Source organism: Halichoerus grypus, chromosome 6 (assembly GCF_964656455.1).
Source record: "Halichoerus grypus chromosome 6, mHalGry1.hap1.1, whole genome shotgun sequence".
NCBI lineage: Eukaryota > Metazoa > Chordata > Mammalia > Carnivora > Phocidae > Halichoerus > Halichoerus grypus.
In genome coordinates, this window is record NC_135717.1 from 29509075 (window position 1) to 29535506 (window position 26432).

Genomic DNA, 26432 nt, shown 5'->3' on the forward strand with positions numbered 1-26432 from the left:
TTGGAAGAGCAGTTCGGCTTTAATCATTTATTCTGCACAACAAAAAACACATTAAATATTCTCTTCATTTTAAATTATATTTACCAACGTGTTGGAAATACGATGCGCTGGGAATACATGTCCTTTCACTATACATTGTTATTTTTACTTTGCCCACAAAATGCTGAGGAAAATACGGAATAAATACACATTTTATTAAAAACACACTCACATACAACTCTTGTTACAAATTGATATAAATCAGTTATGTCTCCCTCCCATCCAAATTTTGGCTTACATACCCTTAAATCAAAAAGCAGCAGTGGCATGGCTTACCAAAAACCTGTGGATAAAGACGGTTAAGTACTGGAGTTTGAAATTGGACAGGAAGTAGCAATAAGCCAAAATAGAAAGCAAAATAATGAAGAAAAATGACAATGCACATTGAAGCCTGGATATGTTTTAATATATTCAAGACTGAGAAAAGAACTTTCCTAAACTGTTGATTTTTAAAAGGATGTTTCTAGGCTAAACTGAACACAAAGGAAAGAGAATTTCCCTAAAGTTTTCTGAGCCAAAGGAAAATCAAATTATGCTTGAAAAACAAAAGCAAAGACTAATGATGTCTGTCTCCCTCCCCCCACGCACTTCTTTGCATTTGCTTCAGTGTAGACTTCCCTGCTGAAGGCCAGTTATTAATTCTATATTCTGTTATCTCAACACAACCAAATCTAGACTTAACCCTCTGTGTCCCGATGGGTTGATGAATGGGACAATTATTTTCAGTCCCTCGTGAGCTGGGAAACTGCATTCTGGATGTACTCAAATATACAGAGACATAGGGTCTCCTGAGCCCCAGACTGAAGAAGTGGCAACTTCTTGCCAAAAGGACATTATTTATGGCCACTATTACTATATAAAATGATTTCTTGTTGTATAACTTTAAAAAAATATCAAGAGGCACTATGATTTAAACAAAGTTGGAAACGATTTCTCTCATCTTCCACACGCTCTGATTTTTATGCAAAAAACTTGGTAAAATAGAATAATGCTGATCTCAGGTTTTTTAAAAAAGGTTTTTAAAAAGCTAAGCATGAGTTCATAAGTAAAAGGGATATTTACTATTCTGAAGGAAAAAAGGCCAAGGTAACAGTATGATGCTAGATAATAAAGTGATACATTAATTTTGCAAATTCATGCATTAGTTCCCTTGCCAAAGATTCTTAGACTGTAAAAATTTGTAAAAGAATGTGATAAAAGTCAATACACGATGGTTGTACTAAAGGCTTTCCATAACTGGAGACACATTAAAATATATTTATTCAGTTGGAAGGGGAAGTGGGAGTGAGAGCCTTGCATCTATAATGAGCATTTTCGAGTTCATTAGAAACTACCAGTCCTAATTCAGATACACGAGACAGTGTACGTCTTCAAATGTCCAGCACGTACAACAGCAAATAACAGCATCTGAGAGCCAGAGACACCGGCTGTCTAAATACAACTAAGGCTGTTTTCCATGTTGTACTAGATGACAAGGGCTGTTCAAAATGGCGGCTTTAAGTACAGAGCTGATTTCTGAAAGCTTAAATTGGGGTGAAACGCATATCAAAAGATGTGCTAAGTTCTGATCTGCCTTTTATGTAATTAAAGAACAATATAAGGCAGGTGGAATTCTACAAGAAAAACCAGAAACTATATACCATAAGCAGAAGCGCCAGACTAGGGTGAAGAAAAATCGTAATAACCATCTCCTTTTGAGGCGCTATGTCGATTTTAATGTACTTTTCACTCTGACTGGACTCTTAAATACATAAAGAAGTGAAAATTAACACACGTACCTGACATCTTGTTTTCTAATCTCCAAGGTAGCTTTTTAACCCTCGGACAACATTTAGTAGCCCAACCCTTTATTCTATCTTAAACTAACTTTTGTTTCCTGTCCTCTTCTCTGTTCCTCAGATCACTATACAGAATTCCATATAACAACACGGTTCCCTGATACCCCTTAATTCATTCTTGTGGTACCTTGTATCAAGTTTGAAATCCAAATCTACTTTAGCAGTACCAATGTAGGTTAACCTACCAAGAGAACAAGAAGTCGGCATGGAAGGTTCAACTTGGAGAGGTCTGTTGAAAGAACTTCTGTGAAGGTGAAGACCATTATGTGTTACATGGTCCAGTGTCTACTCTGAGCTCAAACACTGTGACGAACAAAAACACGGCCGACACGGAGGAAACGTGTAACTGTGTGGTATGGCTAGTGAGACTGTCTATACCCACATCAGCTCTTGAGGTAGAAAATTTACTACTCATTACTAGATAGGAGAGTAAGACCTAACTTAATAATGGTGAAATATAAAAGTTTAAAAACGGCACAAAGATGCTATGAATGTCCCATATGTACACTTCAGTAAAAAGCTAATCTAACCCAGCCGGAAGGTTTGAGAAGGAGATGGACTTGTGAGTTTTTAAGTATGTCTATATTTCTCTGGAATTCTTAGATATTCTATGCATTGATCTTCCATTTACTTTTTAAGTCCTTTATCTCGACTCCAGGAAGGAAAACCAAATCTTAAAGACTTGGTGGGCCACTCAATTGCTTGTGTGGGAACCCTCACAGAGATGCAAGGAGGCACTCCGCAGAGGGACAGGAAGAAGGGGGACCAGAGGGTGAGCTTATGCTGCGCAGGGAGAAACTCTGGTGCTGGTGGTCTCAGGGCGTGGGAAGAGAGGCTCAGGGATGAGGAAGTCTTAAGAGACTCTAACTCGCCATTCGGGCTTAGAGATCTCAGAGTTTGGAGGTTAAATGTTTGAAAAAGTGAGCGTTCCAAGGCCTCCTTCACTTGCACCATCAATTTCTGGAAAGAGGGAATTCATTTCGTGTCTGAAAACTACTGGCTTTGCACAATCGAGTCATAGTACATGTCGCATATGCTCAGGGGATTAGGAAACGAACCAGCGAGGTTTTGAGGAGGCTGTCTTACACGGGCGGGCACCAGGGAGTCCCCAGGAATTTCTCTTAGAGGCAGAAAGATGGAAGAACGTGTTTGAGGACAATGTGGGAGAACTGGTGAAGGATGGCAGAGGGGTTTCCTTCTCTGGGTTCCGGGGCGCCTCTGAAGAGGGTAAGAACGTGATTATGTGTTTTACCGGTTTGTGTCAGAAGCATAAATTGCTGCCTGTTTCAAGAATGGCCTTCTAGAAACACCTGCGGACACCTCCGCGGCTCCGGACCCACCTCACTTAAGAACGGAGCACGCGGACCCTGGCCTGGGCAGCGAGGGGAGGGAGCAGAGCAGGCGCGCGACCGTGAGAACGGGGCCTGAACCCAGACTTCGGAGGCGCGTCTTGGCTTTGGCGCGCAGAGCCAGGAAGCGGACAGCGCGGCTGTTAGGTGCTGGAAGACGAGGCGGTCGGGAACTAATGGTAAGTGGGGACCCAGGAATGCCGGCAGAGCGGCTGGGAAGCACGGTCTCGGCACAGGAAGACAGCCGTCACCGCTCATTTTCTCAGCTTCCCCTTGGACGCGACCTCCGCGTAAGAGGTGTGAATGAAGTCATAGAGCTGCTTGGCGTTGCCCGCGTTGCCCAGAAGACCGGCCAGCTTGTCCTGCGACAGGCTGGCGAGCTCCGCGATGTTGCGCACGTGCTGCATCAGGGCGCGACAGTTCTTGGCGTTCACCCCCGGCATCTTTAACAGGAAGTCCTGGGGGCCGGGACTGTACTTCTCCGACTCCGGGAGCGTTTCCGAGTCCGCCGTGACGGCCATGGCCGTGGCCGCATCGGGCTGTGGCCTGTTCTGCTTCAGCTCCTCGAACAGCTCGGCGGTGGCGTGCGGCGAGGGGCACCAGAGAAGCCGGAGCCTGGGGAAGTGCAGCGTGAGGAGCGTGAGTTTGGAGCTGACGTCGTTGCCGGAGATCTCCTGGCGCAGCGCGCCGCGGGCCGTCAGGGAGAAGGGCTGGCCGGGGTCGAACTCGATGAGCAGCACCGGGCGCTTGTAGTAGCGGGACATGGACACGCACTGGCCGTACAGGCGGCCGTTGCTTAACGAGCCGATCAGGTCGCTGACGCTCTTGCGCTCCACGCACATTTCCGGGGTCAGGATGTAGTCCCCGACCTCCAGAGTCACGGGTTCGATGTCGATGCCCCGACGGTGGATCAGGGACGGCAGTTCACTGCGAAACTCACGCACATCCACGACTATAGTCTGCTGCGGCCTGCTCTGTTCCTGGCCACCTGGAACAGAAAGCAGCATCTCAGGTGATGGCACTGAGGAAGAGCTCTCAAAGATGGATGAGAACAACTGAAGGTTAAAATCTGTGTTTCTGGGGCGCCTGGGTGGCTCAGTTGGTTAAGTGCTGGACTTGATTTTGGCTCAGGTCATGATCTCGGGGTTGTGAGATTGAGCCCCACGTTGGGCTCCATGCTCAGCGGGGAGCCTGTTTCTCTCCCTCTCTCTCCCTCTGCTCCTTCCCCTGCTTGCTCGTTCTCTCTAAATAAATAAATAAATCTTTAAAAAAATGAAAAATCAAATCAAATCTGTGTTTCTGTTGTCAACCTGTGATGCACGGTAACATAATGCCCCATGTTGTTATTCCTCATTTTTCTGTGTTTTCAGAAAGGTTTGTTTACAGAGTACATAAAGGCGATTTCTCTTAAACTAAATAGAGCTGCGAGGAAAGTCATGATGATTCGTGAACACCAGCATTTGCTGTCGCCTTCCCTCTGCAGCTCCCTGGATGTCCGGTCCCTGATGGTCTCACTGCCCACATTCTACTGACCATCGCATTCCTAATTCCTATGACAGAGTCGGGCATGTACTAGATGCCTAAAAACGCTTGCTGAGTCAACTGCCTTAGAAGCTGTCGTGAAAAATTCTGGAGCCGTCAGTTCTTGTACCAGTGAATCTGGACATGGGAAAATGGAAGAAGCCGATGGACCAGAACTTCCCACATTCGAATGTGCCCAGAACCGCCTGGAAGCGAGTTAGAGGAGGTTCTGTATTCAGTAGGTCTGGGGTGGGGCCTGAGACTCTGCGTTTCTAACGACATCCCAGGTAACGCTAAGGCTGCTGGCTTATGGACAACACTTGTGAGGACTAGGGGCTGCCGCGTGCAGAATAACGGTCCCTTGAAGACTCCCATGTCCTAATCCCTGGAATGTGTAAATATGTTACTTTACATGGCAAAAGGGACACTGCAAATGTGATTAAATTTAGGAGATTGTTCTGGATTATCCAGGTGGGCCCAAAGGTCCTTACAAGTGAAAAAGGGAAGCAGGAAGGGCAGAGTCAGAGCCACCGGCTCTGAAGGTGGAGGATGGGGCCAGGAGCCAAAGAGCGCAGGTGCCTCTAGAAACTGGGAAAGGCAGGGAGATGGGAGTCCTCCCTAGAGCCTCCAGGAGGAGCACAGCCCGGCTCACAGTGAAACCCGTTTGGACTTTGGAGTTTTAAGACAGTAAGTGTAAGATAAGAAACGTATACGCTGTTTCAAGGCCCTGAGTTTGTGGTCAGTTGTTACAGCGGCCGCAGGGCATGATGACAAGGGCCCGGAGGGCTGAACTCCAAAGGACAGACTTCTGTAAATAGCATTCTGCGTGGCACCTACATGCTCAAATCTAGCTTCCTTCGTTCGGCCTGGCCTTCTATATTCTGCATGAAATGTCACCAACCTATCTGAGTTAATAAGAATCTTCTTCAAAAAAGACCTAGATGCTCTGAGGCCATGTTTCCCAAAGTTCAGTCCAGGGACCACTCCCATCAGAAGGCCCTGAGGTGCTGAGCCCGTTTCAGATGCACTGAATGAGAATCTCCATGGAGTGAGGCCTCCCTCCAGAGCTTTAACAAGCCTCTGAGGTTCTGCCCGAGCATACTGGGTTTGGGAGGCTCGTGGCTTTAACCGGGCCCCCACCAGAGGCTAAGTCAACTCCATCGTATTGCGCTCCTCAGGCCGCTTGGCTGACCACAGCTGCTGCCACGGGGAGACGGGGATTTGGGAAGCGGGGGTGGGGGGGGTTACTTCTGGGTCACGCTGCACTTGGAATTCAGCACGTCTTGCTGGCATGCCACGGTTCAGACACTGCACTGCAAGGAGGGAGCCACGCACTGGGATCTGGAAAAGTGCCAAGAAGCAACACACGGAGGCAAGAAGAGAAGTGGGGATGTGCTCCAGACAACTCCTGTCTATCTGCGGTAAAGCGGCTTCTTCGGGTAAAAATAAGAACCTAACTGCCACTTATCAAAGTTTCTTTGCAAAAGTACATTCTGAATCTCAGCCAGCCAACTGCATTTACAAGCAAGGCTGGACCGTGACTGATTTCGAGGTTGGGGTGCCTACAACACAGCCCCCTTATTCTACAGATGAGGAGCCACCGCTCTGGGAGGGACATGTGGTTCGTGAAAGGCAGCACCGGCACCCAGTTTGACGAGTTTGTTGAGAAAAACCCCACCTCTGCAGAGATGCTCTAGAACCCCAGGGCCTCCGTGGCAGGCGCCGGGAATGCGTGGCACAGGGCGGGTCTCACCTGCTTTCCGGGTGTCGGCGGGAGCGCCTGCAGCCGCGGAGCCCCTGGCCAGCTCCGGATTTGCTTCGTCCCTACCTTCCCTTCCTTCAGGGACCACCATGCTGGCCTTCTCCCTGCGGCGGAAAATAGTTTAAACACTTTTTTGAACGAATTTCAAAATTCCAGATTTTAATCTTTTATAGATTCTAACATAGAAAATGGCCACAAGAGTGTCAAGATGAGAAATATGTTAGATAAATAAGTACAGTAAATATACCCAAATGAGCGACAGGTAAAGGAAGGAGAAAGAATTTCTTGGTTGGGTGCTACTTCCGATCTTCCAGAGTGAAAAAGAGCTGCTGTTTATTTTCCATTCTCTATGTCCTTCAAGCACTTTGGGACATGAAATAAGCAGGTAAAAAATGCCACCAAGAGATTGAGACTTTTTATAAAAACATGCTAACGTGTTATTGAGCATTAAGAATAATTTAAATAATTTATATTCTAATACGTTCAGAGTAAATCATAAATAGGAATGGTTACAAATCAATGATTAAGAAAATCAAAGCACAGATGACGGAACTTCGATTTAAAAACCTCCAGGTGGGAGGCCCCAACAGAGATTTAAACAAAAAATCAACATCTCCGGTTGGCAGTAGCGCAGCATGAATTCCCTCGCTCATGCATTTGTTTTAAAAACCTTTCTGGAGTGCTCCTACCTGCCGTGTTAGGTGCTCTGATCTACACATGGTTACGCAGTGATTCCTGTCTCCTAGGTAGCTCGGTAGCCCACATCCGGTAGACTGACAGGACAGTACGACCACAGCTAAGACTCGTAATCAGGGACGACAATTATGACAATATCCTCGATAACCAAAGAGCCAGGCTTGCCATGGTCTTATTTTTCAAAACCAGGGAAGTACGTTATCATCAATCCATGAACCAGCAAGCGCCATGTCTAGGAGGGACAGAAGGGATGTATGAGGCTGGCTCTCAGCCCTCGTAGGGCGGGAAACTGAGTTTGGGGAGCATGAGCAGGCACGAAACAATGGTGGGACTGACCAACGGCAGGAACAGAGCCCAGGGTACCGTGAGGCAGAAGGCGGATGGGTCCTCAGTACTCACTAATCATTTCAGTAAGGGCTAAAACAGCAAAGACTTTCCAATTACAGGAAATAAAACCGGATGGACCAATTTTCCAACCACTCTGGATAAATGATGTTTTAGAACAGGGTACCACTCCAAGATACCACTGAAGAACAGAAATTACAACTTTAAATTCTATACTCTTTGAAACAATATACAAACACAAAGTTATTATTAGTACGGCATTTTGTAAACAGTTCACACGACGGGGCCGGCATAGTTCCAGGTCCGTTCTTCCTCACGATTCTCAATACGAGCATCAAGTGTGGCCTCCTGGAATAGTTTTTGCAATGGCTGTGGCCCCGAAAGCCACTCATTACTGCTCCGTGATACCTGCTGGACTTGTGTTGAGGACAAAGGGCAAACTATTCAGAAAAATTATTGCTCTTCAATTTCTTTTTCTTTAACATTTGGGATTAATACTGGGGATCTTTTTTCTCTTTATTTCCACTTACTTTACTGGCTAAGCTACATATCACACATGGGGGCATCCCCATTTTCTGATTAATCTGTAGTCTGTGAGTGGCTGTATAGCCTAGTGGGTTAGAAAATATTCCTATTCCGTGAATCTGAAACCACTGACTGGCCGTGTGGCCTTGGGCAAGTAGTTTAATGGCTCTGTGCCTCAATTTCATCTGTAACATGGGCATAATAATAAAACCTACCTCAAAAGAGGCATGTTAGGAGAATTATCCACTGTAGAAGGTACTCAGAACAGTGCCTGGCACATAATAGGCATTATAAAATGTTAGCTGTTATTATAACTGTGCTTTTCTTATAATGTGGTAACCTCATTCCCTAATTATCCATGATAATGCTGAAAAACCAAAGATTTGCTTTCAGATGATTCCACAACGGTTTCAATTAATATTGTTATATAAAAACAGCTAGTTTACTATGAAATGTTATAACTTAACTGGAAATTGAATCCAAGAAATAATAAGCTCCTGAAATGAAGCCTGGATTGTGAAGAACATAGTAAGTCTCCCTAACTGGTAACTCAAATTAATGTAACAGAAACTTGCCATCATAATAAATATTCAGTTCTTTGCTTTCAACATTTAGCATAATTACCCAAGTCGCTCCGTGTGACAGATACAAAATGATAATTACAAATGCAGATTCTTATTTCCACTTAAAGTACAGAGGTTTCTTATTTTTGCTTTAAGATCTTTAATGATATCTGAATAGCCTGTACAACAATGATAATATAGGGAGGAGGTGCTGAACTAGAAGTCTTCCTCCAATGGGCATGTATTCTGGCCCACATGCTAACTCATTTTGGGATCACATATTTCTTTTTTTATTTTTTAAGGAATCTCTACACCCAACGTGGGGCTTGAACTCAAAAACACAAGACCAAGAGCTGTGTGCTTCACCGACCGAGCCAGACAGGGGCCCTGGCGATCACATTTTCTGACTAAAATTCCAAAGAACCTTACCCCTGCCTTTGAAAAGCAGTGACCTCTCTAAAACTATGTATACTCAGAATATTACTGCCAATTTTTCTACCCAGGGAGCATTTTATTATCAATATTTAGGAGTATCCTTTTTTTTTTTTCCTCTCTTGACATCTGTAATCAACTGATCTAGCGCAGACAAGCTATCCTTCCACCGCCAGTTTGCCAGATTCCTTCCTTTCAGTTTATTTTAAATAGTAGCACTGCTTTTATTCTTACGACATCACCCACGGAGGTCCTGGCAAAAGCACATTGTCTTATTCTCACATTAAATTTCCAAGTACAGGCTCGGTGCAAATGCTCTTTCAGCAACGCACCTCACATATATTTTCCTTTTCAAAACAAACACTTCTCAAATTCCCCAAGTTTTCTGGGAAAGTAAGTATCTTAAAATTCTAAATGGTGTAACTATCTGATTGCTGTGTAATACGGGAAGATCTACCTTAAAATAAGTAGACGGTCAGCACTGAAGAGCTAGGAAATTAAACCAAGCCAGAGATAAAATTACATTAAAATGTGATATGGAAATTATCAGGTAGACTGAAACGCAGTAGACAGTCTGTATTCCAGATTCTGCTGGGTGGATTCCAGTATGGGCCAGGCTTATCCACACCTTGTCACCGAGCCCTCTGATGTGGAGACTCACTTGTACACAGCAGGAATGGCCCGGAGTCTGCAGTATCTTGCCACAATCTACTAGCCACAATCTACTAAAGGTATTCTTTTCTAGATGAGGTTCCTGATGCATTAAAGAAGAGGCAGCCTGGAGCATGAAAACTCACCTACTCAGGTGCCTTCTTCCCCACATTTTACCAGGCTCTCTTGGCTACAACCCTGCAGGAAAAGCCCAGTCTCCTCAGGGAGATGAGCTCTGAGACCTTGTAATATCCTCCCTTATAAGAGGGTTTTCTATGCCTGAGGCCTGAGGCCACATGGCACCAGTCTGATGAGATGATTTATGTGCACAACTTGATTTATGGTGAATACCTGTTTTTGCTCTGGGGGGGTGGAGTCTGTCATGTGGGTACTCTGTGTCTACGTGACTGACCCCCAATAAAAACGCTGGACCCCAAGGCTTGGGTAAGCTTCCCTGTGGGTAACGCTCGCCATGTGCTGCACACGCTGCGGCTGGGAGGATGAAGCACATCGTGTGACTCCACAGGGAGAGGACACCTGGGAGCTTATGCTTGGGCTTTCCTGGACTTGGCTCCATGGCTTCTTATCCTTCTCTGATTTTAATCTGTGTCCTTTTGCTGTCATATACCCAAACTGTGAGGATACCAGTTTTTCTGGCTCCTGTGGGCCCTTCTGGTGAATCACTGAGCTGGCAGGTGGTCTTAGGGACCCTCAGCATGAACACCAGTAACCTAATCTGAATGATCTTGGCTCTCTGTACTCATCTGTAACTCGGGGACGGTTAACTCATGAAGACTCAGGCAGAGGATGTTTTGTAAAGAGTGAAGGACTGGTTAGGAGATACTGACCCACATCCTATAGCACCAATTCTTTTTTTTTTTTTTTTTTTTTAGAATTTATTTATTTATTTGACAGAGAGAGAGCACAAGCAGGGGGAGCGGCAGGCAGAGGGAGAGGGAGAAGCAGACTCCCCACTGAGCAGGGAGCCTGACACGGGACCCGATTCCAGGACCCTGGGATCACGACCCCAGCCGAAGGCAGATGCTTAACCAACTGAGCCACCCAGGTGCCCCTAGCACCAATTCTGTGATTCCATCTCCTGCATCTTTCTTCAATCTGTTCCCTTCTCCCTGTCAACCTAATCTTGGCTACCACCTTTTCTCCGGACTCGTTTCCCTGCTCCATCCATTCCTCCGTTAGGAGGCCAGCGAGAGCCTCTAAAAATAGACTTCCTACTGAGAACGCGTCAGTGCTATCTCACCGTCTCTAAAGGCACGTTCTGAATCCTCAGCAGGGCTTCTGGTACCCTGGGGCTTTCACACACAGAAGCCCCTTCCCGCCCTGTCGACGTAGCACACTCCTCATGCATTGCTTACCTGTCACTTCTTCTGTGAAGGCACCCGGGTCCCCGCCCCAGGCCAGGTCTGACCTGCGCTAGCGCACCCCATTCCTTCACCTTTGCAGCCAGACTCTGTACATGTCTAGTTAGTGTAGTATTCATCATCACCTAATGTTCGTCTTTTCCACTAGGGGATGAGCCCGAGGAGGGGAGGGACCTCCAGCACCACTGTGACTACAGCATTTTACTATCAGCACAGGGCTTGGTGCCTCAGAGATGCCCAGTAAACATCTGTTGACTGTTTTGAGTCTTGGGGGAGTGACGGTCTAGAAGACACAGAGAAGCACTAAAAGCTTTGGACAAGAAGAGGCCAGCTGTTTAACACCTGGTTGGTTATCACATTCTCTGAAATATTTTATTTATTTTAAGCAGTTCGGTTAAGCGTCTGCCTTTGGTTCAGGTCATGATCCCAAGGTCCTGGGATCAAGCCCCACATCGGGCTCCCTGCTCACTGGGGAGTCTGCTTCTCTCTCTCCTGCCCTACCCCCGCCCCCCCGCTCATGCTCTCTAATAAATAAGTAAAATCTTAAAATTAAGAAAACCCCATACATACACACATATACCATATAAACCATCCCATAGAGCATGTTAACAGAAAACATTTTCATAGGCTGAAAGGACTGACCAGAAGCTGGAAGAATCTGTGGCCAAGGCACGTGGTACTCACAAAGGATATGGCGGGGGGGGGGGGGGTGGGTGGGTCCTGCCCATGTAACATGCTGAGCCGTTCCACAGCGACTCAGTGGCCCTGATTCAGGAGGCACCTGGGAATGCATGCCCTGGATGGACCGGGGTACGGGGAGATTTTAGGTGTACACTGAGAGCCCATAGTCCGTGTTGGAGGAAGGTTGTTCATTTTGAAATTCTGTGTAGAGCCCTGGCATGCTAACAGCTACTAAAAATGATTTCTGCCCTCTCATTGCCACTGATGCATTACCAATATCTGTGGCTTGGAAGATTGGTCAGTCCAAGCCATGGTCTCCTCTGGTCTACCCTTTTCTCTGGCTCAGCTCAAGGATGCCCCATCTAGCCCCTGCCCTGTCTTTTGAGGCTCCTTAGAGATCATGTGACCCATCTTCCCTCACCAAGCTGCCATCTCCTTGACAACACCCCTGGTACAAGGTTATCAGATTTCTCCAACACCTGTGGTGGGTAAAAGGTGGCCATCTAGTCTGTGCACATATCACTTAGAACATTTTCCGGATGTTACACTGGAAAGCATTTTCTATTTGGATTTGGAACATTACCAGACACTCATCCAAAACAGTACACGTATGTTCAGATAAACATCACACCTTCAAAAAAATATTTTCCCAGAGTGATTCTACTGCTGGTGATCTGAACTGACTCGGTTGTAAAAGCATTTCCCAGCAAATGGTAAGGCGGTCACCCACCCACAGACAATGGAAATTTCACCAGAAGAAAATAAATCATAATTCCAAGGGAAGGGAGAAAGCTTGTGTGTGGGGGTGGGGGCTGGGGGGGAGATCTAAGAACATGTATCTTAGAAAAGCAGTGGTTGAGCTGTATTTTTGGTGTTTTATGTTACATGTCTTTACAAGCAGAAAAGCAGCTCTCGCCACGTTTCCAATATCCTGTTAAACCACTGAAAGGCAACTGGAGATGGGTGGAAAAGAGAGGGAGGAGACAAGAAATGTGCACATACCCCAGGGATGAATCAGACCACAGGTTCATCTTGAGGTGATGCTCCCAACTTCTTCCCCCCTCCATCTTTCCTGAGGGCAATCAGATATGCCCCCACCCAGAGAAGCCTCTAGATCTTAAAAGGCCTCTATCTTTTACCTTATGAGTTTCTCAAAAGCTTCCTTTTCTTTCCGCAAAGCAGTGAGATAGCGCTGTTCCTCGGTTGAACCTCCATATATAAGAAAGTAGACCCTGCCAGTTAAAACAGAACTCTTTTAGGCTGTAAAAACGTAATTTTTAATCCCTGAAAGGAAGAGCGTAGCATTTGAAATCAGCAATCTAAACTGCTCAAATAATAAATATTTGACCAAGAATAAAAGGCTCCATTAATCACGTGCCTAAAATTAAGCTGCCTAAACTCCACCTGGTAAAAGTCTCATTACCACGTTTTTCCCCTTCACCGAAAGGAGGAACAGAGTTTAGGTAAACACTGAAATATAACTAGAGGGACAGAATAATCCTTGCTTCATAACTATAAACAAATCAGAAAACACGAAATCTCAGCAGCTTCTCTTTTTTCAATTTTTTCTTTACACCTCTGCCAAACAATCATTTGCAAAGTTGGATAGTAGTTATAAAACGCAGCTTGTGAAAGTTCACGTTAGTGAGAAATAAACAAATGAAATCTATATGACCTTTATCTCTTTCTCGGCTCTTTTTTATCAGTGTCTTCACAGAACCAAGTCATCACACATGTTATAGAAACACAGATGCAGAAGACACATGGATGATATCGGGCTCGAGAAAATAATTTGGTATATTACTTTCTCCTAGGAAGGACTGCTTTTCTTTCTTATTTGTTGCTCAAAGCCTGAATTAAGCACCTCCTCTGACTCTCTTCCTCACCTTCTATCAGAGGTTTTTCCTTTTTTAGCCTTCGACATTTCTTCTGGACTTTATGCTCCGCGGATATATTTCTTTGAAGTGTGGACCGAGAAAAAAAACCATCGGACAATGAATCCAGAGACCTCAGCTCTCCCCCACAAGTGCTATGTGGCCAAGGGCAAGTCATTCGTTATTACTGGGACCCAGTTTCCCACCAACGCAGGGAGCAATTGAACTCCAAGGTCCCTTCTGGCTCTGACATTTTGTTTCCAAATATCACACTATTCCATTCTCAGGCAACAAAGAACTTGGGAGCACACAAGTGATCTACAAAGCTGATCAGTAGCAAAGTCTGAAAAATTTACCAGCCTATAATTCTTTGACCAGCTTCGTTTAATCTCTTCATTCTGTGTTATTTCTGACCCACCTGCTCCATTCATCTCTGCTCTGGAAGGCTGCATTAAACTGCTAGGAAGGTTTCTTTTGGCTCTGTTTTTGGTTCAGACTGAGTTCAGGATATTAATTTTGCTGTTTATTTCCCTCAGATAATTGGAGACCCAGAACACTATATTCTTTGAGAGGCATCATTTTCTCATCTGATATTTCTGTAGATTTTTTATCTGCTATTTCTTGAAACTCAAGAAAACTTGGTACAATAATTCCCCAAATACCTTCTCATTTTATGTGGATGTAATTTAGAGTCACTTCTTGAAATTTATAAGAACAACATTTTAGAAGATCAAAGCCATTTAGCTGAGTCATAGTTATAGTACATTTTGGTACAAGTTAGGATATTATACATTTCCTAGACTTGTTCAGATACAGCACCCCATAAGCTACAACCAATGCAGAAAGGATACAGTATAGAACAACAGAACAGCAAATAACCAGAACACAGATAGATCCCTAGATTTGTTGTTCTACTACAACATCTGACATCCTTCCTATGCAAACTTCCCAGGTTGACCAGGATGCCAAAGAAGGATTCATAAATTTAACCTACATCATTAACAACAGAATGTTAAAGAAAATCCATGTGCAACTGGTAAAGTGTCTGTGTTAAAGCCTAAAGAACTGTGAAATTGAAGCATTTAAAAGAAGCAGCTCAATGGAGTATTACTGAGCCATAAAAAAGAGTGAAATCTTGCCATTGGCCACAACATGGATGGACTGAGAGGGTAGTAAGCTAAGTGAGATAAGCCAGATGGAGATTGACAAATAAATACCATATGATTTCACTTATATGTGGAATCTAAAAAAAACAAAATGAACAAAAAAACAACAACAAGAGAGAAACAGACTCAAATAGAGAACACAAGGATGGTTGTCAAAGGGGGGTGGGAGTAGGGAGAATGAGCAAAATGGGTGAAAGGGACTAAGAGGTACAACTTAAAAAAATAAATAAGCCACGGGGATGAAAAGAACAACACAGGGAATATAATCAATAATATTGTAATATACTTATCATGGTAAGCATTTTGTAATGTATAGAATGGTTGAATCATGACGTTGTACACCTGAAACTAATTTAATGTATGTCAACTGTACTTCAGCTAAAAAAAAAATCTCTCTCTCTCTCTATATGTAGATATATACACACCCACAAAAAAAAAAAAGAGAGAAGAAACAGCTCATATTCTTTATAACTTGCCTCAGAGGCTTCCCGGGCCTGCTCGCCCTGTAAATTTCAAGCTGGCGAACGAACGTCAGTTCCGCATCATACAGAACCACGTATCTTGGTTCCACTTCATGGAGCACCCTCGTCAGAGCATAGGGGTCACTACAGCCCAGGAGCGGATGGAGGATGGTGAGTGGGTCTTTCAGGATTCCATATGCGGCATCAGAGGACAAGTTTAAGTCAAATTCCTCATGCTTAATTTCTTCTAAGGAGCTTTCTGGGCTACTGCCTGTGTCTCTAGGATAGCCTTCCTTGACATCTCCTGCCTCTTCAGGTTCTTCAGACTTTCCCATCATCTGAGTTAAGGTTAACCTTCGCTTTTTCTTTTTCAGAGTCCTTTCTTTGGTGGCAGCCCTTTGTTTGTTTGGGGGGCCTTTAGGCCTTTTGTTAGATTTTGCGATTCTCTTTGGACTGTCCTCACGTCTAAATTTCATCCACACTTCTTCGGCTTTGCTATCCTTCTCAAAGGTTTTCCTGTAGAGCCTCAGCAAGAAGGCCTCCGCTCCCATAGTGATGTACTCTCTCAGCTGGGAACATGTTCGGTCATCGCTTGCACAAATAAGTACTTGACCTAAAATTATGAAACAGCGTTATGTTACTCTGACCTCACGTGTCCCCCTGCTCTCTGCCTGCCCCCTCGCCTCTTCCCCTCCACAAAGAAGACACATCTTACCCCCAGCGCTAAGGGTACAGTATTCACAATTTGTTTAAAGGGTCTCAGATGCTTATCAAATGCTTTCCCTCTCTGACAGGATTAGTTAAATCTTTTGAGTAAAGTTGGAGCCAGAAACATTTAGTCTTACGAAAGCGTAGCCACAGTGTAATGGAGGCTTTATGGAAGCTCTTTTTAATTAATAATTTTCCAGAGGATTTTATATGCCAAAATAAATTCCAAATGGATTACAGAGTCAAACGTTAAATATTAAATCATAAAAAAAAAGGTGACTATTCTCCATCTCTCTGGATGGAGATGATTTTCTAGGCTTAAAAGGAATGGAAGAAATCTCAGAGAAGACTCGTATCTATAATCTAAAAAACTGTGCATTAAGAAAGCTAAAGACAAAAAAACACTTTACAAAACAACTATCATAAATGACGATATCTTTAATATATAAAAAGCCAATACCAACTGTGGACATAGTCTAAATTGGCAAAGAAAAAAAAGACAATTCACAAAAGAGGAAAAACATTTAAGAAAACAGTGAGCTTCCCTAGCACCAAATTTCAAATGAGTAACATTTTTCTCCAATCAAATTGATAAAACCATTACACATATATAGGTATACATACAAACGAATATATATAGAATCTCCAGTCATTGTCAGCTAGGTGAAAAAGAGAGGAGCTCTGGGGCGCCTGAGTGGCTCAGCTGGTTGTGTCCAACTCTTGATTTCGGCTCAGGTCATGGTCTCAGGGTCGTGGGACAGGACCTCATGTTGGGCTCCGCACTCAGCATGGAGTCTGCTTGGGATCTCTCCCCCTCATCCTCTGCTCCTGCCCTCACCTGCTCTATCTCTCCAATAAATAAATTAAATAAATCTAAAAAACAAAAGTGACGAGCTTTTACGCTGCTAAAAGAAGTGAAAATTCAGAAAAATTTTGTACAAGTCAAATGTCTCAAGAACATTATCATTTGACTCGCTAATTATATATCCAGAAATTATATCTGCACTGTGACCTTAACAATGTGAGACAGAAAATACATAAAAGAAACCCTGGAAGCAAATATGCCAGTGTGACTCCTGGACATTTTTTTCCCCTTCTCTTTTTGCTTCATACTTTTCAATTTTTCTAAGTGAGCATGCATGACTTTGGGTCTTTAATCACAGTACTGTAGGTTCTCGGATAACATCACCAGCACATTTACTAAGATAAGAATTATGCGCTTGCGTTTACTGATTTGTAGGAGCTCAAAGTCTCAATAGATTTTTTTTATAATCTAGTTTTATTTTGTAATGGGTTTTATTTTTTTAAATGTAGTTCAGGTTTGGTCTACCATGCTAATCTACTAGTATACTCGTGTTTGAAGACAGCAGCCCTGAAATCTGGAATTTTTTGGTGGTGGCGGGGGGCTAGGTCAATGTTGCTCCATACAACAGTGAAGACTTTTCTGGAAAGATGCTTGCTGAGAATAAAGCAAGCCCATTAGCTTTCTCCTTGGGGATTCCAGATTGAAATCCTGGTGAACATGTAGGTGGAGATAAGCTGCCTCTTTAAATAGAAGTCCTGAGAAGGCAACCAGCAAAAAAACCTGCTTTCATGAATATACAAGGATTCAACCTGGAGAAAATCACATCGAATGAATAGAAAAGGAGGCTGCCACTAGGATTTCAGTGTTCCTCTGGCATTTATTCTTTTACATTTTATAAATAAAATCATAGTAAGTTATTTTTAAAGAACAAAGAAGACTCATTTGCTCCACTTTGAAAGCAAATGTCACCATCTCTTTTCTCCTACCTGGACCACCAAGGGCTTCGCTCTCTTTATTTTCTGCCTCAATTTCTTTCAGTACTTCGGTTAATGCTTCCCACTTTGGGTTGCTTTCTAGGACCAATTCCTTTTTTGTTTCTGTACAGAAATAAAAGGATAACCTCATTCTACGTGATAACATTTATCCATAAAGTATTTCACAGCCTTTTAAAACAACAGATGACACAAGCATCATTCCAAAAGCCCCTTCCTTTGAGCCTCTTTCCGGAGGCCAGATAGAATCTTCTTTCTTGAAAAAGGTCTATTTATTAAGGTCTAAATGAAACACACTCCAGACCAATGTTAATAGAGGTTTCACAGTGCCCTGAGAACAAGTCACATGCACGGTCACGAATTAGAGAAGAGTCTGTGTTGTTGTCAATTGTGATGCTAGATATAAGCTGCTATTTAAAATGTAAGAATCAGTACAGAGTAATAGTATTTATTATTTCTAAAATCCCCATGACTTTCACAATCCTGAAGATGGGATACAAGTAGACAGCAATCAAATGTTTCTGTTAGTACTCAAACACATCACTAACATATTTAAGTTCTGAACTAGACCTTTGAATTAGGCAGAGGTCAGCATCAACCCTATCCCATGCCTTAAAAAACCGATGATATTTATTATATCTACTAGATAAGGGTTGGAATAAAATCCATACTTGCCTCATTCTAGTATATATATATTTAAAGCTAAAAGGAATGTCAGACATTCTGTTAAGACTTTAAGGTGCCAAAAGTAGTTATTATTCTGAAGTTAAAAAAAAAAAAATCAATCCGTAGCTCTTATGTAGCGGTGATAATACTCCTGACTGACACTTGGCACCTATTATTTGGAATCCCCTGACAATGGATTCTAAGACTTGCCAGCTGGATACTTTTTAACATGCATTGCATGTAACATATATTTAACATACGGGCACATGTTTTTCACATGGCTGAAGGATATTTAGGATTAATATATAGACTTGATAAGAATTTCCACACCAAATACTTAAATAAAGGACACAGTTAAAGATCAAGCCTACAAGATACCTTGCTCTTCTTTCATCTCCGTTTTTTCAGACATTTTGCCTTTTTTGTTCATTTTGGCATCTGGAAGATGGTAAACCCTTGCTCGAGCATTTATAAACATTGAGGTGCTAGAGTCAAGAAACAGCCAACCTAATAGGGAAAGTTAAAAAAAAAAAAAAAAAGCCTTCAATTTAGGATGAATTTTAAAGAGTCTCTGATGGTCACATGCCCTATAAGGACAACTGTCCACCATCTTGTTCTCCTCTGAACCACATCTTCCCCCTTACTGTGGCCTCCATCACTGTTTGGTTAGACCAGTGGTTTTCAAAGTGTGGCCTACTGATGTCTGGGGGTCACCGAGATGTTTTCAGGGAGTCTGGACCTCAAAACTATTCTCATAAGAATATTAACTCATTATTTGATTTTCCCCCACTGTGTTGACATTTCCAGTGATGGTGCAAAAGCATTGCTGGGTAACAGTGCTGGTACCCGAGTGTAATCAAGGCAGTGGAACCAAAGTGTACCAGCGGTCAGTGTATTCTTCATTGTCATGCATTTGTAGTTTATTACTTAAGAATGTCCCTGGGGAAGAGGTAAAAATTATTAATTGTATTAAATCTGGGCCTCAGGGGCCCATGGACTACACTTTGAAAATCAGTGGTTTAGCCAGTGACAGAGGCCACGATAGTGGGGGCAGATGTGGTTGGTAGACAAACAAGATGGTGGCCAGTTGTATATGTATGTTTCCCTACAAACCTCCTCAGTATTCAGCACTCTGGCTGATGAAACCCTAAACTGCCTTGCCATTTCTTTGGAGAAAATGAATTTGAAGTTCTTAACAACTAAACTTCCAGAACACAACCTATTTCTAAGTTGGGGACTGCCTGTAATATACAGAGTCTTTTCTAGAAATAAAATCGCCTGGAATGGATATGAATATTTATTATTATACAGAACAGAAGTTAAGTAGGCGGAAACATTAGCTATCAATAAAACCTACATCCTTGTGCTATGAACATAAAATGTAATTTGAAATCTTAGTATACCACATAGTTGAATATAGCACTCCCTACATCTGATTCCCCAACAAAATCCAACACTTTATTCAAATCAGCTCCCATAATAATATTAGTATTTTTATCTCCCACCTGAATTCTGACCAAAAGCCTTCTCTGTTGCTCTCAGAGATTCCAGAAGATTAAGGAATGTGATACAATCATACTGAGAGAGATATTGCAGCAAAGTTCGTAATATCTTCAAGTCCTGAACCAAGGACTTAGTCTTGGCTCCAAGCTGGTGCCACAAAGGATCCAGATAATGGCGGATTGTCTAAAACAAGAATAAAATTTAGTATTCCTAAAAATATGTTCAATAAAGCTATTATTAATACAAATTATACTTTCAATGAACATTATCCCCGTATACCTAAAAATGGTTAGGGTGGTAAATTTTATGTTATATATATTTTACCATACACACACAAAAAAACCCCCAACATCATCTCCCAAGAAAGCGGATAGAAAATTTCAGTTCATAAGATTCTAATAACAATGTTTAAATTTTCAAATATAAAGCAGTGTCTTATCCCTAGAATCTTTGTGAACAGAGAGTCAATTTATATTTATCTATATTTACATTATTAGGAGAAAAGGCCTGATAAACATCAGATAACCAGTCTTTTTTTTTTTTTTTAAGATTTTATTTATTTATTTGACAGAGAGAGACACAGCCAGAGAGGGAACACAAGCAGGGGGAGTGGGAGAGGGAGAACAGGCTTACCGATGAGCAGGGAAGCCCGATGTGGGACTCGATCCCAGGACCCTGGGATCATGACCTGAGCCGAAAGCAGACGCTTAACGACTGAGCAACTCAGGTGCCCCCCAATCATTTGTTTTTATGAAGGGTCAAAGCACGTAGCTTAGACATATCAATTTCTGCCAAGTTTGGCTGTGACCCTATCTTAGATAGATAAAAATGTGGGATCCAGTTGGACAGGGAACAGAGGGCATATATCAGGGAAACTACATGGTATCAAATTAAATAACAATGTCTCTTAATTTGGTGGTGTAAAAGATTTACTTAGGGTTTTTTGTTTTGTTTTTTAATGTGATTCATGGATGGGAAAATACTTGTTAAATTATCAATGGACTAAATTTGAATTTTTTTAAGACCCTAAAAAGTAGGAGCACCTGGGTGGCTCAGTCAGTTAAGCATCCAATTCTTGGTTTTGGCTCAGGTCATGATCTCAGGGTCATGAGATCAAGACCCGTATTGGGCTCTGCGCTCAGTGCAGAGTCTGTTGGAGATTCTCTCCCTCTCCCTTCCCCACTGCTCCTTCCCCTGCTCTCTCTCTCTCTCAAATAAAGTAAGTAAAATCTTAAAAAAAAAAAGTTGCCTAAAGCACAGAATAGCTTTTTGTATATACTATATAGGTATCTACATACCCACAGCTATATTATACACACACACACACCCTTTACAAACTGATTTTGTAACTAAAAAGGATAATACTTATAGCTTGATATGGAAGCAGTATCACTACGTGGCATCTTATCTAAGAAAATTAATACTCAGCAGGAATAATTATTTGGATGGCCGTATAATTTATTGTCCAAACTGGGACTCTTGTGAAAATGAAATTATATTATTAATAATTATTCCAGGACAACAGGTAGATACTGTAACTGTCCTAGACAAACTGGAACATATAACTGCATACCTGTTTGGTAAAATCACCTACAAAAGTTAAATTTTCTAACAAGATGCAAAGTTATGTCTGCATTTACCTTTGGTTGCTAAAAGAATATCCAAAATAATACTTTGACTTTTACTAGCCAGGGAATGATAAACAGAAACTTAGTACAAAACATATTAGGCTATATTTTGTTTTTTTCTAATGACATATACATTCTATTAAAAGAAAGTGAAGGTTTATTTTTGATGGTTTTTTGTTGTTGTTGTTGTTGTTTGATCATGCACCAAACATTAAGAACAGAGGAACAAAACACATGAAATTAGTTTCATGTATAATTATTTCACAATAAAATGACTTTTTCGAAGAATCAGAGAAATGAGGAGTTAAATTTTTCTTTCTTAATAATCACTATGCATTATTTCCAGTGACAGATTGATTCAGAGTTTAAGACAGGAATTTGTTCCACCAAAATATGAAAAAAAAAAAAAAAAAAGCTGTCCAGAAATTTTTAAAAGTCAGCATTTTCTGGATCTACAATTCAATCTTCAACATTTATGGACCTGTATTAATACTCATCTATGATAAAAATAAATCAGTTAGAGGGGTGCCTGGGTGGCTCAGTTAAGCGTCTGACTCTTTTTTTTTAAAGATTTTATTTATTTATTTGACAGAGAGAGAGACAATAAGAGCAGGAATGCAAGCAGGGGGAGTGGGAGAGGGAGAAGCAGGCTTCCCGCCGAGCAGGGAGCCCGATGTGGGGCTTGATCCCAGGACCCTGGGATCATGACCTGAACCGAAGGCAGACACTTAACGACTGAGCCACCCAGGCGCCCCAAGTGCCCCACTCTTGATTTCAGCTCAGGTCATGATCTCAGGGTCATGAGATTGAGTCCTGCATTGTGCTCCACACTCAGCGTGGAGTGTGCTTGAGATTCTCTCTCTCCCTCTCCCTATGTCCCTCCCCCTCCTCACGCATGTGCACATGTTCTTTCACTGCAAAAAAACAAACAAAATCAGTTAGAATAAAAGTTCCTTGAACTAAAGTCCTAGTCTTACCATTTTCTCAATTCAAAATGTAATTTTAAGAGAGCAAGGTTCACATTCCTCAGTAATGAAAACTCATCCCAATTATTTTTATTCCAAACAAAAGCTCATAAATCATGAAGCATTCTTATGTAAAAACTCTTCTACCTGTAGATATCCAAATGCTGTCATTTCAGAGCAAAAAAGGTTATTTAATCCTTCTCTTAATTATACTTAAAATACGAGATAATCACTGCATAACTGCAAAAATCAGAGGTGTGCTTATATGTCGGTCCATGTATTTTACTACAAATGATTACTTTCCAGAAAACCAAAGAAGCTATCCTTAAATCAGCTCCAAGTTAATTCTAAAATAACAGCAAATTCCTATTAAGGACACTGCAATTACTAAAATAACTTGGAGTCTTTAAAATTATAACATCACAAACTGTGCTTAAAAGGAAAAGAGACGGAGTACCTTGTCAAAGGGTTTCCCAATAGCATTTTCTAAAGACAAATCTTCCACTTCAAGGGACGGGTTATGGCACTTGAGCTCCTTCAGACAAGCATTTAAAATGTCCAGTATGGCGGTTTGTATAGCAAGCATGGCGGGCGTCATAGAAACGTGAATTTCCACAACTTCAGGTTTGTGCTGCTCTAAAAACGAGTTCACTGCCGCGTGGAACCTATAGAGACAAATAGTTTCCAAAGATTTTCTCGAATTTCAAGAGCTGTGTATTTCTGGTCTCAGTTTAATACTCTTGTAGTTGTTTTTTTTGTTTGTTTGTTTTGGTTTGGTTTTGTAAATGCAATTAAGACACAAACAAAATAGAAAGCAAAAACAATGCTTTCAGGAATACTTTTAACCTCAACGCATGGACGTTATCATTCAAATAAGGCAGGGGTCAGCAAAACTATTGTCTGGGCTGAACCCAGTGCCTGGTTTCAGCAGGAGTTTTAGGGGAACACAGCCACGCCCACTGTGTACGGACCATCTACGGCTGCTTTGCTGCTCTAACAGCTGAGCTGGATCATCGTTTCGGATCGCGTGGCCTGCAAAGCCCAAAATAGTTACCATCTGGCCCTTCACAGAAAAAGTACGCCGATCCCTTCAATAAGGTATAATCAAGAAACCAAAATACATATTAGCCTAGGTGCAAGGTGTTGGAACACTGGAACCTTATGGTTTTTCCTAGACATTTACATCAATTCTTCAAAAATCTTTGTGCTTTATTCCCCGAGGGGTGATTTTCAAAGTGAAGTGGGAGTCTTAGCCAATAAATCTACAGTTCACCTAAAGCTGTTGTACATGTGAGTCTCTAGATTCCCTGGGGGTCTCGCTAAACACACAAGAAGGAATAAAGTGGCTGCCCTTGGACGGATTTGATGGGCTACCAGAAAAATAACCATCAAATCTCTCTCCTTGTAAAAGAACCACGGGTGTGGAGACCATCTATTTCTATTTGACGCACTTGTTATGAACCTGGTAATCACGTATCAGGTGCAATTACAGTACATTTTACATCATGTTAATGTGCACACTTAAGTTATGGCAGATTCTCTCACAGAAATTTGTCGCGTAGTGCTGTTTACCTTGGCCACAGATAGAGCTTCCCTACAAAAAGATTCCTCATCACTCTTTCCACGTGACAAAAACCAGTATCAAAGGCGACAGCGTTGTCTGTGAAAGCTTTAATAAAGCCACGCTTGTTTTTCTGGCGAAACAGACGCAAGATGAAGGCTTCTTGACAAGACTCGATTATCCTGTGAGCTCTGTACACCAAGATGCCTGGGAGGAAATTTTATAATTTAGATGGCAGAATAGTCATAGACATTCACGCTCATTTTCATTTGCTTATTCACCATGTCTCTCCTGAGTACCTACTTGGGCATGGGCAGGCACTGCTCTCGGTGGGGGATGCGGCAGTGAACACACAATACGTAAATCCCTGTCCTCATGGTCCTTATGATACACAATATAAACACATGCACTGTTTAGTAGGCTATAGAGTAATAAGTGCTAGGCAGGAAAAAAAATGAATCAGGGGAGGAGAGGGAGCATGTGCAAGGGGTGGTGGTTGGCAACTTTAGGTAGGGTGGCCTCACTGAGAACCTACCTGAGCCACGGCTAGATGGAAATGAGGAGGTGAGCCTTGTCACCACGTGCGCCAGGAGAGTTCCGGCTGAGGGACAGTAAGAGCAAAGGCCTTGGCGTGGGGCGTGTCTGGCATGGTGGAAGAATCTCTGAAAGCGAAGTGGCTCACGGATTCTCTTTTTATAGGTGAACCAGATGTGGTCTACATAAAAGCAGTAATTCAGAAGTCTGGGCCACATCTGCATCACCTATTAGAGTAATTCAATTTTTGGAATCAGAGTATATTCAACTGAGAGGTAAATTAGTCCATTAAAATAAAAACCTTTAATGAATGTATTTACTACCTCTGTGTTTTGGGGTGGTGTGATTGACACCTCTGAGATCACAAAAACAAGGACAATTATTGCATTTCCTTATTTATAAAATGAGAATACTGGACCAGATGATCTTTCATATGTATATATAATAAATCCACATGACATTATACGTACATGTGCCATTTTGATGCAGTGCGATTAGTGATGAATTAGGAACACAGATGACACAAGACTGCACATGTCATTTCTGAATCAAAAACTCAATTATTCTATGATGAGTCTCAGTCTCTTAGACCTACATCAAGCCATTAGCTTATATATAAATTTGTCATAAATGTGCTTACATGTTTTTGTACCAATTCACATCACTCCTAGGGTCTGGGAGTGACTTGTGACCCCTTCTTCTACTAGTTCAGTGAGCCCAATTCAGATTCTACTGTTTTGGTGCTTAAATTTTGGATTGAGGTGGATGGAACTACCATTTATTCTAGCTAAGCAAATTGTTTTTCAGATACAGTAGAAATTAATAGTGTTATTTAGGAATTTGTAGACAAAGGATTTTCAACAACTGCAATACATACACGTAACAAACTTACTACTGAGCAAGGATTCTGGACCTAGTCGTTGGACTTTTCCAAGTACTTTCCTGGGCTACACTTGCTGGCCTAGACTGAAATATCACATAAGGTTAAAGTAATAAAAGGGGACTTCCAAAGGAAAGATGAACCTCAATTTAAGGAAATGTTGTGTTCCAAAAGACTGTCATTCTTTAGAAAACCCAGGAGGAGGAGGAAGAGAACTATTCTATCCCAGGTGCAGGGGTTAGGTACTTTACTGGATTGTTATTCATTTAATCCTCATGAGAATTCTATGAGGTAGGTATTATTATGAGACCAGGAGAGGGAAATAAGTTGATCAAGGTCATCCAACAAACAATGGGAGACTAAAGGTTCCAAATCAGGGGGTCTGAGGACAAAGCCTGGTTCTTCCTAAGTGACACCACCTGAGGACTCCCTCCCACCCCCCCCACCATTTTAAAAACTAGCAACATGATGACATAAGCAGGGGTGCATGGGTAGCTCAGTCGGTTAAGCATCTGCCTTCAGCTCAGGTCATGATCTTGGGGTCCTGGGATGGAGCCCTGCATCAGGCACCCTGCTCAGCGGGGAGCCTGCTTCTCCCTCTCCCTCTGCGCCTCCCTCCCACTCATGCTCTCTCTCCCTCTCTCTCTCTCAAATAAATAAATAAAATCTTAAAAAAAAAAAGAAAACACAAGCAGGCTGTATTTCTGGGGGCAACTGCAGTCTCACAAAAGCCTAGTTACATTTCATTTTTATGCTCCCATGACAATTTGTATCTCATACTGTACTGTGATTACTTCTTTCTGTCTCCTCCACTAAACTGCTTGAAGACAAGGACATCACAACAACAAGCAGTAATCAGAGAATGCTTTACCATGTACTGAGCACAATGTGGAGAATTTTACATA

The 26432-nt window shown here is 42.3% G+C and overlaps 1 protein-coding gene across 4 annotated transcripts in view; it reads right to left on the bottom strand.

Moving 5' to 3' along the window:
* The window catches only part of ERCC4 (ERCC excision repair 4, endonuclease catalytic subunit), a 30358-nt gene continuing 3926 nt past the window's right edge, over positions 1-26432 (bottom strand). For 3 of the 4 annotated variants that reach the window (XM_036123905.2, XM_036123907.2, XM_078074786.1), the window contains 9 exons: positions 24125-24320; positions 23010-23217; positions 19962-20142; positions 18835-18963; positions 17785-17895; positions 15301-15898; positions 12924-13016; positions 6501-6613; positions 1-4214 (listed from right to left, as the gene is read on the bottom strand). In XM_036123905.2, coding sequence (XP_035979798.1) covers positions 3481-4214; positions 6501-6613; positions 12924-13016; positions 15301-15898; positions 17785-17895; positions 18835-18963; positions 19962-20142; positions 23010-23217; positions 24125-24320 — 2363 coding nt within the window. In that variant the 3' untranslated portion in view covers positions 1-3480. Of the gene's footprint in view, positions 4215-6500; positions 6614-12923; positions 13017-15300; positions 15899-17784; positions 17896-18834; positions 18964-19961; positions 20143-23009; positions 23218-24124; positions 24321-24416; positions 24495-24648; positions 25083-26432 lie in introns of those variants that run through there. The other variant, XM_078074787.1, reaches the window with a different exon arrangement.